Genomic DNA, 16,542 nt, shown 5'->3' on the forward strand with positions numbered 1-16,542 from the left:
TACCATGGTTACGGAATCGTGGAACAAGTTCGCTCCGCCGCAACCGCACACCCCCTTTTCTCTCTCTCATGATTCTGGTACCCCTTTCCGCCAGAGGTTCTAACCAGGACCAATTTCTCCCTTCCTCGTCGACTATTACAGTATGCCTATCTTGCTCTCGCTTTCAATTTGTCCTCCTTCTCAGACCGGCAGCGCGCGCGGAGCGCACAAATGGAAAACGGATTGATTAATCGTAGTAATTACCGATCAGCCCCCGCTAATTAGATATCCGACTCCTACCCACCCCAAGGCCCCCAGAGGGTTTCCTGCTAGCTACAGGAGGCGATGCCGGTAGTACCACCACATTGAGGGGTCTTTTCGAGCCTTCGACAGAGTTGATGGGAGACGACGAGGGAGCGGATACGTGGCACGAGGATGACTAAATGAGATCATTTGATGAAGTCAGCCAGCGAGCATGAAATAAGCATGTCAAATGCTTTTGTTATTTGTAGTAGATTAAGTTACTGTAATTCTAAAGATACATTACATCTAAAATTATAACACACTTATCGTTTTAAAAAAAATTTATAAACACACACGTTCAGTTAAATTTTACTAATATAATAATGAAATTGAGATGGTATAAGATAAAAGTATAACTAACTTGTATGACAGTCTTTTTAACACGGATTGATGATACTCAGCGACTGGTTTTGATAATTTTTAAAATTTCAGAGAATAAATGATACTGAGAGCTTACACTCGATCAGCTTGAAAATTTTAACAATAAGTATTAAGCATACTCTATAAGAAGAACTGCGAAGTGATGGAACAACGCGATACGAGCAACAACGGTAACACTGCACACCTCTGACTTATAGTCCTTGGTGTCACCTGCCCTCGCTGCGCGCAAACGAGTCTAGCCAGTGTGGCTCTTGATTCACATCGAATATCGCCACGTTGGAATGCAGAAATATTCTTAAAATTCTTTAAGGGACATGTCTTTCGATAATACTTCAGATCGAATGATAACAATTATTTAATTAGCCATAGCAATACATTGACAGAAATGATTGCTGAATCTTAATCTAATTTCGAGCGGATTATACAATTCAAAGCCTCCAGAGAATTATAAATTTACGTTGTAAAAGCATATCATATTCCTTCTTAATTGAGACAAATATGCAAATTTTCCAGTACCGTTCAATATTTTTTTTGACAATGAATGGAATCATTTACAAGGAATAAAATCATCGTAATCTTGAGATTTATTATTGAATTTTTTTTTCACTATTGCTGAATATATAAGACGATAAATGCATTACCATTTACCATAACAGTGTGCTTTTTTTCTCTATGATCTCATTTATAAGAAGTTACTCATCTTCTTACAAATGAGATAATCGAACAATCTACCAATGCACGATCTGTCAAAACTGAATATAGCCGATTTAAAAAAATTGCTTACTTGAAATGCAAAAAAAAGCTTTTACTCTCATTTCCGGATACTCTCAATAATTAAATCTGAGATGAAGAATAGGAAAAAAAAACGATTGCACTATTTTCTTATAATCTTTATGATATAATTATGATCCGAAAAAGTGTTTCCATTTCATAAAAACATTGATAAACGATTCAAATTCTATCATGATAGAATCAAATTTATTTTACCGACGAGACACATTGTAAGCTTGTTAATATTAATGATAAATCAATTTTGCACCATCTTATATGCACGATACCGTTGTCTCGTGTGCCATGCGGCATCCTCGATCCATACGGATTATTTACCGCCATGACGAAATGCGTTACCACCTTTACGCGTGCCAATGATTTATCACCCATCGTTCAGTTGCTGGCAAAAGCCGTTTACAAAACGAGTCATGGCGTTTTCGTGGAATACGCGCACGAGATTAGGTCCAGTCCGGAGCAACACGAGTGACGTTTAACGGCCATTGCCTTTAAAACTGTGACATCCACGCTGTGCAACAATATTTGCAGAACACGGACCGAAGGTGGGGTGGCCAGGGTAAGGGAGTATGCGGGAAGAGAGGGATGGAGGGATATTAACATCCGGTTGCAGGGATTTACGGCCCCATTCGCGTGGCTCCCGGGTCTCGGACGATTTTGTAAAACGAAATGTCTCGTTAGCAAGTCGGTTACAGCTGAATGCATATACACATACATATGACGTACGAAGGGGATGTCGTAGATTTCTCGTGGTTTTACAACGATCTAAATTATCCCCGCGACATACAGTTATGATGTTAACGATCCGATGGTGAAGAGGAAAAAAATTGAGAGGGTATCGCCGAGTAGCAATTCCTTGCAGATAAAAACTTTTTTGTTTTTGCCGCCAAAAGAAGGAAAAATCAATCAGTACTACATACAGTTCTTCTTCGATATACGGAAAATAATTTTATTTTAAAATTATTCTTTGTACCCAGGGTACATCACTCAGGGGAGTGGCCGATTTAACAGAGAATACTCAATATATAAATAAGATTGTATTATATTAAATTGTAAATTCTACAAAAATAAAAATTGAGATGACAATTTCGACGAATTAATTCTCGATATCTGAAATAAATTTTGTTGTCACACGCTCATCTCGCATATGCGAGTGCCAAAGTCTTTTTCCTTTCCTTAGGTAACTACAAAGTAAGCGGTAAATTTTGTCTGGTGATTAAGCATCGTCTTAAACGGAAACTTGAACGAAATCGGTTTAAGACTCCGTTAACACCGAAACCCTCTCAAGATAACTGCGGCGACGGTACAGCTGTAAGTGATAAAATTATTTCGATCTCTGGTTTTTAAATAGAGTAAATCGCATCGGTATGTAACGAAGAACGTAAGAATCTAAAAGAAACAAAAATGGAACCAGAATGCTTAAGACATACAATTATCTCAACGCGCACAGGAAACCGCTTATCACGACATGGACAGATTCAGAAATTAGAGACGGATTTGGAGATTATAATTAATCCATACGAAGAAATAGAGTACGAAGAAATATGATTTTCAACGGATGTCAACACAATTTTCATCGTAACAAATAAAAGCGACTGTTCTAGTGCAAGAAGATATATTTCGTTGTGCACTGCGTTGATATAATGCGCGAGAAACATTGAGAGAATAAATGAGCTTAGTGATTAAATTATTTAGTCCAAGACTTAAGCAACCTAAATTACGACGTATCTCGTATAGTGTACACACTGTGCGTATAGCGAAAAACGCATATAGCCACAGCGCGCGGCGCGGCGTCGACGGAGGAAGCGCCGACGAGACAAACGGCTGGAGGATAAAATTATTTCGACCGCGGATTAAACGGGGTGAATCGTGGGCTACCGTTTGCGGCACACAGCGATATACATACGAAAGAAAAATGTCGTCGAGATTCCGCGAGCAGCAGCTACGAAATAAATGGCCCAGGTGCCAGCTAGAGCCGCCGCGGTTGGAGGAGGATGCGCGACTCGAGGTGGGCGAAAGCTAATAAATAACTTCTGCTTTATTAGCAAGATACACCACGAAGTAGGGAGAGAGCGGTTAAATTAGCGAGAATATTAGCACACATTTGCGCCGCTCGCGCGCTGCTGAAATGATGTGCGTGAACATAAGTGTGCGACGCGAAGAACGATGCGGCTTTGCGAATGTAATGGTTCTCAAACAAGAAGATAAAGTTTAGCTTTTAAAAAAGAAAAATGCAATTCTTGAAAGAGCAATTATTAATTTAAATGCAGTTTACAATAGTACTCTAACGTAGCATAGTTATTTGAATTATATTGTAATATCGCTACCTGCTAATTTTACAATTTAAAGAGGTCTCTTCCACATCATTTTTCATTTTCATCCGTTCATTTTCCAGCATTTCTAAGTAATCGTTCGCACATTCTCGCACACACGTGAGTAGTTTCTTCCCTACGCTGATTCTGTACATGCGATTTTTAGACGCAAGTTAGATAGAGGTACGCGCACGCTTGTATACAAGCCGCGGAGAGCTGCACACAGTAACAAGCTGGCAACGGTTCTAACTACTGTCCAGGCTGATATATGTGACGGAAAATTGTAGACGAAGAGTGAAAACGAGAGTGAGAGAGAACGAGAGAAAGCGTCCGGGGGAATGGTCTCCTCCTCAATGCACGTAGATGTTTCTCGGCTATTTTATTTACGAATTATTTCATTTGTCCACCGTATTCTAATTAGAGCAGCCATTTCTGAGCCGATGCGGCCGTCGCGTCGCGTCGCCATACTATTCTCATAGTCGTCGCGGTCTCATAGTCGTAGATGCTTCCCTTGTCCAGCCAACGTTGTGAGACGCGGGGGCAACGGCCATGCTCTAATTGCATTACGGAAACATGAGTTTCCTCCAGCGAAATATATCACGAAACTTATCGCGCCGCGAAGAAATTGCCGTGGGCTCACTCGTATGCACTTGGGTCGCAAGTGCAAGCCTCGTAAGCTCCAAAGTCCGTCTACGTCGTGTACCCTTATATACCTGCCCACCCACGTGAATCGTACATCACGACGCGCACTTTCGTCTCAGTATGCAAAAACGCGAATGGTTTGCCTTCTCTCCTTCTATTCCCTTTTTCACTCGAGACGACTCCTCGTAAAAGAAGTTCATAGGCCAATACGCGGAGGAAGATAAAAATCGAACAGCCATTTTAAGCTTTGGTGTAGAAAGAGAGATGGAGTTGGGAGCTGAAAAAATAGTGTTGCAAGGAACGACGTATGACATCAACTCTCTCCCGAAATCTTAATATTGTATGTAGAAAATATTAAATACTTTTTTCAATATCACATTATTCCTTATTGTTATATTAAACTGCATAAAATGATACCGATCAATAACTTGATCTGAAATTTGAAAGAAAAGAAAAGCAACAGAAGTGCTTATGGACATCATTCATAACGCTACTAATTAAGCCGAAAATAAATTAAAATTTGCTTCCATTCACACAGTGAGAGATTTATAAGAAAATATATTTTCTGACGTAAATTTTGGCAGAATTATCTGAGGAATTCTGACATGTTGAAAAATACTGAATGTAAACAACGAGCTTTTGCCAAATGTTCCATGTCCAGCCCCCTTTTTCCGATCGTCGACACAATTAGCACCGTTCGCACGACGATGAAGCGTTGCAATTCCGTAATTACCGCGGCTTTGCGTGGGTGTCCAGAAACGCGCAATGGAAATAAATATAAACGACGCGCCGCGCGGTTGGCTGCACCGCAGCGTCAACTTCGTGGATCGCTACCGGTGGGTCCTCCTTAAACTTGATTTATGCTCAATTACCGTAATCCTCCGTCCTCGCATCCACCTCGTTCCCGCTTGTTGTAAGCCAACGCGAAACGTTCGCGAATGTCGCGACGATTTTATTTATATGCGGCGCAAGCCAACCAGCCACATCTCTACAGCGTCGCGGCGCAACAGGAAGAAGAAAAAGAAAAGAAAAAAAATGAAAGAATGATAGAGAGAGAAAAGTGAAGAAGACTTGAAGAGAGATGAAGAAGCTTCGCATATTCCGTCGTGTACCGATGTAATTCGTTTCGTATTTTATATCTGGCCACAAGCGATCCACCTTTCCCTGCATCCCGAACCCTCTGCCAATTCCGCCAATGTGTCGAGTATGCACGCTCGCTTGATTCATCCCCGTGGAACGACGGCAACCTGGATTATTTCGATCTTCGCTCCCGCTAAAGTTAGCCAAAGAGATTACTGCGGCGCGACATGATTTCATCCACGGGAGACGAGGAGAGAAGAGGCGGATTGTGATGCGACTACGTCGTTTAAATATCACGATAAACAGGGCCCGCAGTAATTCGGATGTCGGCGCAGGTGCCACGCGGAAACATCTATCAAGATGGCGAGATTGAAGGTACTGCAAGACTCGGCCCATTCCCCGTTAGGAGAAAGGGCGGAAGGAAGACAAGGTAGGGTGGATCAACTCGAAGAAATGGGGGATTTCTCTCTCTCCGCAGGACAGAAAGGACTAAGCTTTCACAGGACGTCCTCTCCACATCGTCTTAACCCTTTCCAGTTAATACCGGATCGCAGGGAATTAACGGTCGCAACGACGATCATGTCTTCGAAAACCTGTCCACGAAGTAATGCGGCTGGCTGTCTAATAATTTACGAGTTCCGAAAATATCGTGAGAAACTTTATCGAAAAGCGATTGTTATCGCGAAAAATAGAAATTGGAGAAATCCTTAGAATATGAAATGCAAGAATGTTACATTATTTTTGCATCTAGTAATGACTTTTAAACTTACATGCTTGTGTTCTACGAAATCATTCATAAGCTTTAAAAATAACGTGCTTCGTAAGTTCATCAAAAATATAATATCGATGCAAGAAAATATAGATCATTATATCGTAAAAGCTACGTATCTACAGTTTTATTTCTCTCCTTTTAGATAATAAACTTGTCTGCAGAAAATTAAAGTACACTTCGCCGTGTAATAATTTACGAACACCCAAAATATCACGATTAATTGTTTGGACGTTTGTCAACAAATAATCGTTATGCAAAGTAAAATAAGGATTTGAAAAGAAAACTATTCTATTATGGTAAACGGAACGATATCTATGGTCGGAATAATTAACTTGAATGTCGTTGCGCAAGCAATACATGTAAGACGTAAGCTATACATGAAAGTCTACGCATAGTAAAAAGTATATGCTAAATTTATTATTATGAAACGTAATGCACGCAGCAATTTATGATTTATTAATTACCATTAAGATATGTGCTAAATCTCGTAGCAATTTGTCTTTTTTTTACTTATTATTTTTAACTATCTGTATGAATGTTTTACGATCTACGCTCCGTATCTTGTTCGTATCCATCACGATATCTACAAATTGCCTGGTAATGGTAAACGACTATAAATATGCGCTCCAATCGTTAATGTAATTGCCAGTGCAATCGCGCCGCAACTTATGGGTCACAATGACAGCGACAACGTCTTCACGAAATGTTTTCAAATACGAATGGTTCTACCTACTGAGTCATCGAAATATTAGATATCTCCATAACAAGTTACTACCTTCGTAAAAATTAGATAATTAGAATGCTCAGAGATAACAGCAATACAGAATCGATAACTGATATCAAGCATTTGCAAACGATTCAAATATTACAGCTACCGATATGATGATCGTTCATAGTAGAAAACATGGAATAGATAAAAGAGTATGTGAAAGATATCTCCGAGCAAAAGAAAATTTCATAAAAAATAGGGAATTTAGCAAAAATGATTGACAATAAAAAAGAGACTGCTAAGAGTGCGGTTATAACTGACTGACGATCCGGGTACAAAAATCGTAAAGTTGCTACGTAATAGCGAATCAGTATAATAGATATAATATTCAGTATGGCACTCTGCGCCAATATTAAAGTTGCATAAAGCGGTCATAAACGTTTTACAAGCTCTTCATTTCTATAATTGTGAGACTGCACGCCCAATGCGAGAGCGACAAATTATTTTAAATGCTACATTATGTCTGTGTGATACATCTACATTATACTGTTTCGTGTACATACACTATTCGACATTGTTAAGATGCTCTTACATTATTGGAACATGAATCAACTAGAGTATATTCATATATTGTTATATGATTAGTAGGCGTTATTTCAGATACACCCTGTATACTTCTATATTTTTCAATCTTATGTGATAAATCAGATCATATATATGTATATATATATATATACATATATACAATATACATATATAATATGTATAACCTCGTTTACTCTCCAGGGGGAGTTGCCGAATGCGTACCACTTAAAACCTATTTTTTATTATATTTTTCATTTGGCATTGTTTTGTATGCAAATGAACATTAGAAATTGTAGCTTGAGGTTTTGGACGCTTATTATTACATGTTTAACTTTTCACCAATAACAAATTAATTTGTTATGAGTCTTTTTGTAACATGCTACAAAAGATACGATTTGGGCAACCGGTCGCCTAACTCGTACTTATGGGTATTTTATATCGTATTTCCTTTGAAAGTATTGAATTTACGAATGAAAATAATTAAAAGTATAAGATTAATAAAAAAAGAAATTATTAACTAATACCTAATTTTAATAATTTATTGAAGAAAATCAAATATTTTATGATTATTAAATAACAATAATGAAAAAAACAAATGACACCACAATAAAATTGGCTTAAATATATTTTTGCACTTGACATTTATATTGATATCAATTATTAGTTTTATTATTGTCAGTTATCAGTCTTATCTTTTGATGGTACGATTTAGGAAATTTGATGGATTTTGTAAAAATATCGATTTAATCTTTACAACGGTTGCAAATATGTACAGTGAATGTAAAATATTCTACAATAAATCTTCTTTTATAAAAATACAAAAATTTATAATAAAATTGGACGATCGCGTTGTTATCAACTACATAAGTTGATTAAAAATTAATATCAGATGTACTTGATTTTTTAAAACGCCGCTAACGTCCATAAAACAAAATGTAGGTTATTATATTTTTGTCTATATTACTAATTTCTCATATATTTTATATTATTGTTACTAAATATTGCTTATATTAATTAATATTATAAAATATTGACGAGGTACGATTTAGGCGACCAGTACGCATTCGGCAATTCTCCCCTATATCTATTTCTCTAAAGACCAATGCAACTAAATATTCCGTTCATTATTCTCGTAATACTAAACATATATGATGAAAAGTAAGTTTCTCTATATTTTATTTTTAAAAAAGTAAAGATGCAATATTTTAAAATATATCAATTGTATTAGTCTTTTAAAATCTAAATATTCTAAATACAAGTTATTACGAGTTTGTATTAGTCTTATAAAATAATATATTATCTAATTCTTGTAATTTTATAAGATTATGTCTTTCTGTATTAAAACACGGTAACTATTTTGGAAATCTCACAAATACAAAATTCGTTCATCAAAATTATATAATTGTCGTAATACAGCACTGCATATCAATGACGCACGCGTTAGAGCAAATGAAACCAAAGTCACGAAACTACAGTTACAATCAGAGCTTCCTTGAGGTCATGGAAAAACACAAATTACGGAAATCAGTTCGCCTGTTGACTCGCTGACACGCATACGCCTACCGCGCCGTTTGTACTCGCGTGATTGGCGCGCTGAAATAATCAGCTCGTTGCAACGTCAACGTGCAATCGCTGGAGCCAAGCCCCAGTCGTGCACGCCTCGTTCCGTTTGATGTACGGGCGTAATTTCAGGGTGTCTGGAATTCGCATATGACACGTGCGACGTGCCGTATGATTCGACGCCTGTTTGCCGCTCTCATGCCCGCCGGTCTAGAAAAAGTTTCTCGCTTGGCACGCATGCAGCGAGCTTTCGATCGTCATCGCTTAGGAAGATTCGATCATGGTTGAGAGATAAATTTGTTCACATTTGCGAACCCCGCAAAAATCTGAATACTCTATAAAATTCCCGCTTATAAAGTTTTTGATGACAAATGTTTAAAACGAAATACATTTCACATTCTAGAGCAATGTATTTTCATTCTGTAACATATTTTAAATTTATATAATGAATTTTTTCAATATTATATAATATTAAAGTTAGGAAAGACAATTACAAATTAAAAAATTCGCGTATTAAACTTTAAAAAAATAAGAACTTTCCATTGATTTCTTCATGTAATTTCTTCATGAAAATAATGTGCAATTTTCTGGCGCCTGACAATTATAACTATTTTATGCGTGGCAAATATAAAATGTAAAAGATACGCACTCACCAATTATTAACCTGCAGGATCGTCAACCCCGTGTCCTGTGCCAACTGTTTTTTCTGGTCTTCCGAGGGATACGGATGCTGTAACCAGAAAAAGTAAATTCGCTCAATTAGCAATGAAATTGAGTATAAACGATTTCGCATACTCAAGTAACCATTAATACGACGCAAGTAAAAAAACTCAGGTACCAATTAGCGCGAAATTGCCGGCAAAAATTGCAATTATTACATATTAGTACAGAACAGTTGCGTTGAGCGTAATAATTAGCGGACATAAAGTACAAGGGTAAATAAAAGAATTTCCTTTTTTTTGGTCTCACTTTACCATCACTTTGCTGTTTCGCATCTCGCCGACGAACGTATGGCGGGTTTTTAAATAATTTATCAAGTGATTTATTGCATACTAAGATAAATATATAGAATACACAATGCGCCGCGTGTGCTGACTTTTATCTGCTTGATGACCCACGCATTGCGCTGTATCGTCTAAATGCACCTGCGAAATATTATTTATTACTGGTCAACAAAATTAAAAAAAAAAAAAAAAAAAAACCAGGCATAGAAAGAGGAACAGAAGGAGGCAGTGAAAGAGACAGCAGTGCGGGCAAAAAGTTCCTTTTATATATCGCGCGCTCCGACGACCGCTTTTTATCGCGCGATTGCATCGACGCAGATGCACTTGTGCTACGTCAAAACGATGCGCCAAGCACGACGTTCCTGCTTGTATTACCCCTCTTTTCTAAAAGAGAAATTATACGAAAGAACACCGAAGAAATGCAAGGATACTGACGTAGTACAGGAAATTGGCAAAACAAAAGACTCATTTAGATTCCTCTGAATTTATATATTATTAAAAAAAAAATCTTCACGTTTTTTTTCTTATTAATTATATATATATATATAAATCAAATTTATAATTTATTTTGTAATTTTGCGCACCAATTTCCGTGCCATATTCCTGTTGCTCTTTTTCTCATTATTGTATTGTTTTGAACGTTAAGCAGTCTTTATTATCAATTTCATGTATATAAAAATTACTTTTCTGTATCATTAAATTTTTAACTGTCTCGTATCTATCGTATGAAATTTAGACAGGTAAATTATAATTGTTTCTGTTTGCCGGATATTCAATGTACTCAATGTTATGCTACGCGCGTAAGCCTATAAATTCATGCAGAGTTCTAGCCGTTCTTCCAGAAATAATATTACACGTAGTCGCAGAAAGAACAAAATCTTTCCGACATTATTACGCATTCAATCCTATGTTAAACTTTTAAAGGCTGACCCGCACATGCGACATTGCCCACCTGCATTCTACGTTAAGCTCGCAGTATCTTTGTTTTCGCATATTAACCTTCGCAGAGTTTAAATATTTCTTTTTTTTATATGTGACACATCGGCAATCGCATTAAATAATTTACCACAGTAAAACCAAATTAATTAATTCGCTAGTATTAATTTAAATAATCACGTACTTTTTTTAATCTAAAAAATATCTTTGCTTTATAATTAGAGAAGAATAGAGAAATAACAAATCCAAATAAATTGATCTTTTACAACATCTATAAATAGGGTAAAATCTTTGCGGTTGGAATTGAACAATACTCGTAGAAAAGAATTAAAAAACTGTGCACGCGATGTATAGAAAACAGACACCGCTCAATTACGTTACACCTAGTAAAACGTATTAATATTGCGAGTACATCTCAATTTTAATCTTGTATTAATCGCAATTATGAAATTAGACGAACGTAATCGTCACAAGTAAATAGTCCGCCGACAGTTGCGTTCCCAATGGAAACGTTTCTTCCGAAGACTATCTATCCGCGACACGCGAGGGACATGTCAATTAATTTCGTCGATGTAGAAGGAAACTGAAAAATCTCTACTTGTACTAAAAAATACTTTAGCATTGATTTTATTTTCTATTTTATCGCTTTACATTTAACTTCCAAGATACAATTACAAAACATATTTAAAGGAATAATCGCATTTATTGTAGACCCCTATGATATATTTATATAAAATTCAATATAAAATTAACGTTATGCAATGTTATGCAACAAACGATGTTCGTTCTATGCCAAGTTATCGACTGGTATGAAAGGATCCGACTACGCATAAAAGTCAGCGGCTGCATCGCGCGAGCGAACAAATCGTATTATATTTTTACATAATTAGCACGTGGCGCCCGCGGTATTACGTCCTCCCTCCCTTTCGCTCTCGATCGTTACTTTTTACCGAAGCTTGCGGTATTTTTGGATACTGCCGCAGCCCACAAATCCATCCCCCAAGCCCCTCCTCAACCGACGCTGTATCATGTTTCTTGGAGGCGAGCCACGGTATATACATACATCAGAAGCGTGGCTCCGTTCCCCACCCGCCATCCCTGGTGCACCCCATTGTGCGCCGGTGTATATCCGATCCGAGCGATTCTTATCCTAATTAAATCGGCTGAGCGTATTGTCTGGGCGTAGAGTTTCCATCGGATCTCCGTGGATATCTAACGCCGCGTATAAAGCCGCGTTGAGCGGAGGATTGAGACGATCGTGCGGGCGCGGGGTCTCCGAGAATACCATAACGATTCAACGTGAATCGATGCACGCTAAATTGTAGATTTAAACGACATGATCAACGCACATATATGGTAATATCGGCGATAGGCCGATTGGTAAGATGTGCGAACTTCATTCGATTATTGAAATTCAAATCAACTTACATACACACACACACACACACACACACACACACACATATATCTCAGTTAATTTCCCCTCTTATTTTCCGTATAGTGATACAAATGATAAAAAGTTAATATATTTCGTAAGAATTGATATCAATATGTAACGTAAACACATAAGTACAACATATGCATTATTTTTAATGCTAACAAATGTATCATGAATAATGGTCGAATATTTTTACATTTGTAAACGTGATGTAATAACAATCATCTATTTTACACTCTTAATATCGATAAACTCATCGATATTAAATGATCCCTGAATCATAGAAATATGCAACATTTCATAAAGCGATACCACAGTTTCTCTTTACAGTTCGACCTTCTCCAGAGATAAGTTGCTCGTAGCTTCGTTGGTATATGCATAAAACAATCAAGATAATTGTCGAAGCTATGTGGGGACTGCCTGCTTTCCACCCTCTGTACAATTCGAGATAGCTGCTGCAAACGAAGGAGGAAGCAATGCTTGAGGAAGGGAGATGGAAAGCAGAAGCTATCCAATTACATTGAAAACAATAGTCTTAAGTGCTCGTGGCGGTCCGTTCTAGGCTACTCCCGATCCTGTAACGTCGATGCTTTTCCACGACGGTTTCTCGCTCTAGACAGCGTTATATTGTCGTGGCGACGCGCACGTTTGACTTCAAACAAAAGATTTTTATTATCCGCGGCACACTACGTGATATAATATACTTTTCGCTCTTATTTCTCAATCTTTTCATTATATTATTGTGAATATTTATATACAAATGTGTTTATTTATGTGTAATATGCATATGTAAAATTGCTCAATATATTATTTATTTTCAATATCCTGTTAAATAATAGGCATATATAACGTTATATTACATATATTTTTAAATTTACAGTGATATCATTAGTGGCATCGATGATAAAATCGATTGGTTCTATCCCGTTTGGTTCTGTCCCTTCGTCGAATACAAATCCGAGACGAAAACGAGAGAAGAAAGAAAGACAGAATGAAACGCGCCGCGTTGCAACAGCACGACTCAGTGGCCAAACAAGCGATAAAATGAAAATGAGCGGTAAAAAGACAATATGAAAACCATTTGGGTTTTCCCGAGGGTTGGGGCAAGAACGAGCGAGGCGGAAGCGGGGCTAAGTGTGTAAATGAGTCCGTAGTTTAGCCCGATTGCCTCTAGACGACCCCTTTCCGCGGTGCGCAAACCTCATCCACGGCTCGCTACCCTGATAGCAGCACCAGTATAGCTGAAATAACCGTAGTCTTCCTGAGGAGCAAACTGCTCCCTAAGACAATTCTCGAGACAATGAGATCGTTCGTAGCCCGAATTCAAATCAGTACAAATAGACGATGGATTAAATGTCTATATTAGATGCGGAGCCATTTCTTGAATTGATAGCTGCTCTGATATTTCCGGGGCCATTTTCGAAATTATTCAATTACGCGATACTAAATTGAATAACGTGTATAAACCTATCAATACACTGAAAAAAAGATTGGCTGCTGCAGCAAATTAGATGGTAAAATATGGCATAGCATTTTTAATTGGTTGCAGCAGTCAATTTTAGGTTGTGTTAGTCTATCGAAATCCTATACTGACATTGCAGATAGGCTAACGCAACCAAAAATTGGCTGCTGCAACCAATTAAAAATGCTATGCCATATTTTACCATCTAATTTGCTGCAGCAGCCAATCTTTTTTTTCAGTGTATAACATAAAATTGACCTATTCATTCGCAATAATTTACAAAATGTATATCAGCCAAAATTTATAATGCTCATTCGCGTTTAAGAATTAAATAATAATACAAATTTGCATACATTCCATTCAACGTAATTAATTCTACCTCTTTATGATGTAAAAGTATACATGTTATGATTGACCTAATTTCATGACTCATGAGCGAGATCATAACAGATGTTATCACGTATCAAGAAGATAGACGCTGTTACTCTTTCAGTACTATTCGCGCACTAATCCGTAATTTCGCTCGCAACGTTCCCGCGAGCGTGACAATTTGCTGGCGCATCGATTCGATGACGGGAACCGCGCGTGTGCTGCGTCAGGTCGTCGATGTTGGGATGGGTGGATGGATGCACATTGAAGCTCTTCCTGGCCTCGTGTCTCTTCGTGTCCTTCGTAGCTCCGGGATGTTACCCCCACCCCGTGGTAACCGGGGCTCTCGGTACCGAATGACACGTCGATGACGACCGCTGCTGACTCCGGCTAACGAGCGGGGCGTTGAGGGCGTGGGAGCCACCAGAGATCGCGCCTCGTCATCACGCGCCTCGGAGTCCCCTCTTCCGCCTTGCGTCCAGAGAATTCATGTCGAGAGGATGAGGTCACAAAGTCCGAAGAGGTCACTACGGGTGGCTACGTCGATTTCACGTCACCCGATCATCGGATCGTGTGGATCGACCGACTGAAGCAAGAGAGAATCGAGTAGAATCCTTCGTGACGGACGAACTGATAACGAAGGGTAAACGCGATGAAATAAATGACGGTGCTCGAGATGCGGATTCATCTTTGTCAGAATTTAAAACTGTCTAGATGAGAACTACACTTAGGCAGAAGCGTCGATTTCCAAGTCGAAGTAAAACGGAAATGTCTTTGGTCCCACGATGACTTCATGTGTAATTACAACGGTAGGAGTCAGCCAATTGTCACGAGTAAATTTCGCGCTGGAATTGCTCCGACCGGTTGAATTGATGGGAGGGAAAGCGGGCTCTTTGGCGACGTGAAAATGAGGAGGAGAAAATGGTGGATGAGCGAGAGAGGCGGATATAAAATAGACGATGTCAGCGCGTCAGTCATCCGTAATACCTTCATTCCGTTTGTCTCTCTCTGTTGGTTGGTAGAGAACATATATATATATATATAAATATAAAAGATCTTTCCATGAACGGACGCAACTTCGTTATCGCCTCAGAGTTTATTCAATTTCGGCGTTAAAATCCTCTAATGTGCCATTATTGCTTCGAGGGGATACGACAACCTCGCGGAGCGGTAATGGCTTGCTGCATGTTAAAAGAACTTGAACGAAATTCTGTTTAAGATGTAAGACTAGCTTGACATCGTGGTTGATTGATAAGCATAATGAAAACAGTCTATATAATAGTCTATATAATAGTCCGATAAAAAACATTTTAACGTACTCTTATTGTCAGAAAGTATTTGTATTGTATGACACGTTTTATATGTTATAACAGACGCATGTCACACACAAGTATACGCATATAAAACAATATTTTTCCTCGTTTTGATATTTTACTTTTATAAAAAATGTGTGCTATAATATTTTAATAATACAAAGTTGTACGATAACTATTTCATCAATACAACTACTTTCTGTCCAGTGTGCCCGATGAATACACCTAATATTCGAATAAATGAATAAAAAATGAATGAAAATTCAAATACATTTTTTTTTATTTGTCAATAAACGAATAAATACTTTTTCGACTTGAATGAATATTTCTTGAATATGATTACAAATATTTTCGTTTTCGCATTCACTTCTACTCTGTATTATCTGCACATAATTTGCAAGTCTGCAAGAGAAAACAGAAATCTGTAAAAACAATGAAACCAGCAGAGGAATCCTCCATTATTGATACTAGATGGCAGATTATTGAGAGAGAGACACAGCACGGTATATAGCTAAACAAATTGAGGATAAAAATATGTCATTTCAAATAAAAATTTATTATATAAAATCATATGTTATCTCAAATGACGACTTCTGTAAAATTATGTCATATCAAATAAATACTTATAAATAAAAATTTATTGTTTTCTATAGTATTTTTCAAAATTTCTAAGTTTTCTTCATCAAATCTAAATATTAACGACAAAAATAAATAAAATTCATTTCTTCTTACTTAAAATCATCAAGGTGCCGGTTATAAGTTAATAGGTAACGATTGCTTATTGGATCTTTCTTTTTCAGTTTATATTTTGTTTAAATATATTTTGTTTAAATGAATATGAATATTTGTTAAATAATCATAATTTTTTTGTGAATAAATATTTTTGAAAACTCAAAAGTTTTAATGAACAT

The 16,542-nt window shown here is 37.4% G+C and overlaps 1 protein-coding gene across 4 annotated transcripts in view; it reads right to left on the reverse strand.

Moving 5' to 3' along the window:
- The window catches only part of hth (Meis homeobox homothorax), a 418,172-nt gene that overhangs the window by 83,282 nt on the left and 318,348 nt on the right, over positions 1-16,542 (reverse strand). For all 4 annotated transcript variants that reach the window (XM_018462843.1, XM_018462842.1, XM_018462840.1 and 1 more), the window contains exon 11: positions 9,763-9,839. In XM_018462843.1, coding sequence (XP_018318345.1) covers positions 9,763-9,839 — 77 coding nt within the window. The remainder of the gene's footprint in view (positions 1-9,762; positions 9,840-16,542) is intronic.

Source organism: Mycetomoellerius zeteki, unplaced genomic scaffold, assembly GCF_001594055.1.
Source record: "Mycetomoellerius zeteki isolate Tzet28-1 unplaced genomic scaffold, Tzet1.0 scaffold146, whole genome shotgun sequence".
NCBI classification, from domain to species: domain Eukaryota; kingdom Metazoa; phylum Arthropoda; class Insecta; order Hymenoptera; family Formicidae; genus Mycetomoellerius; species Mycetomoellerius zeteki.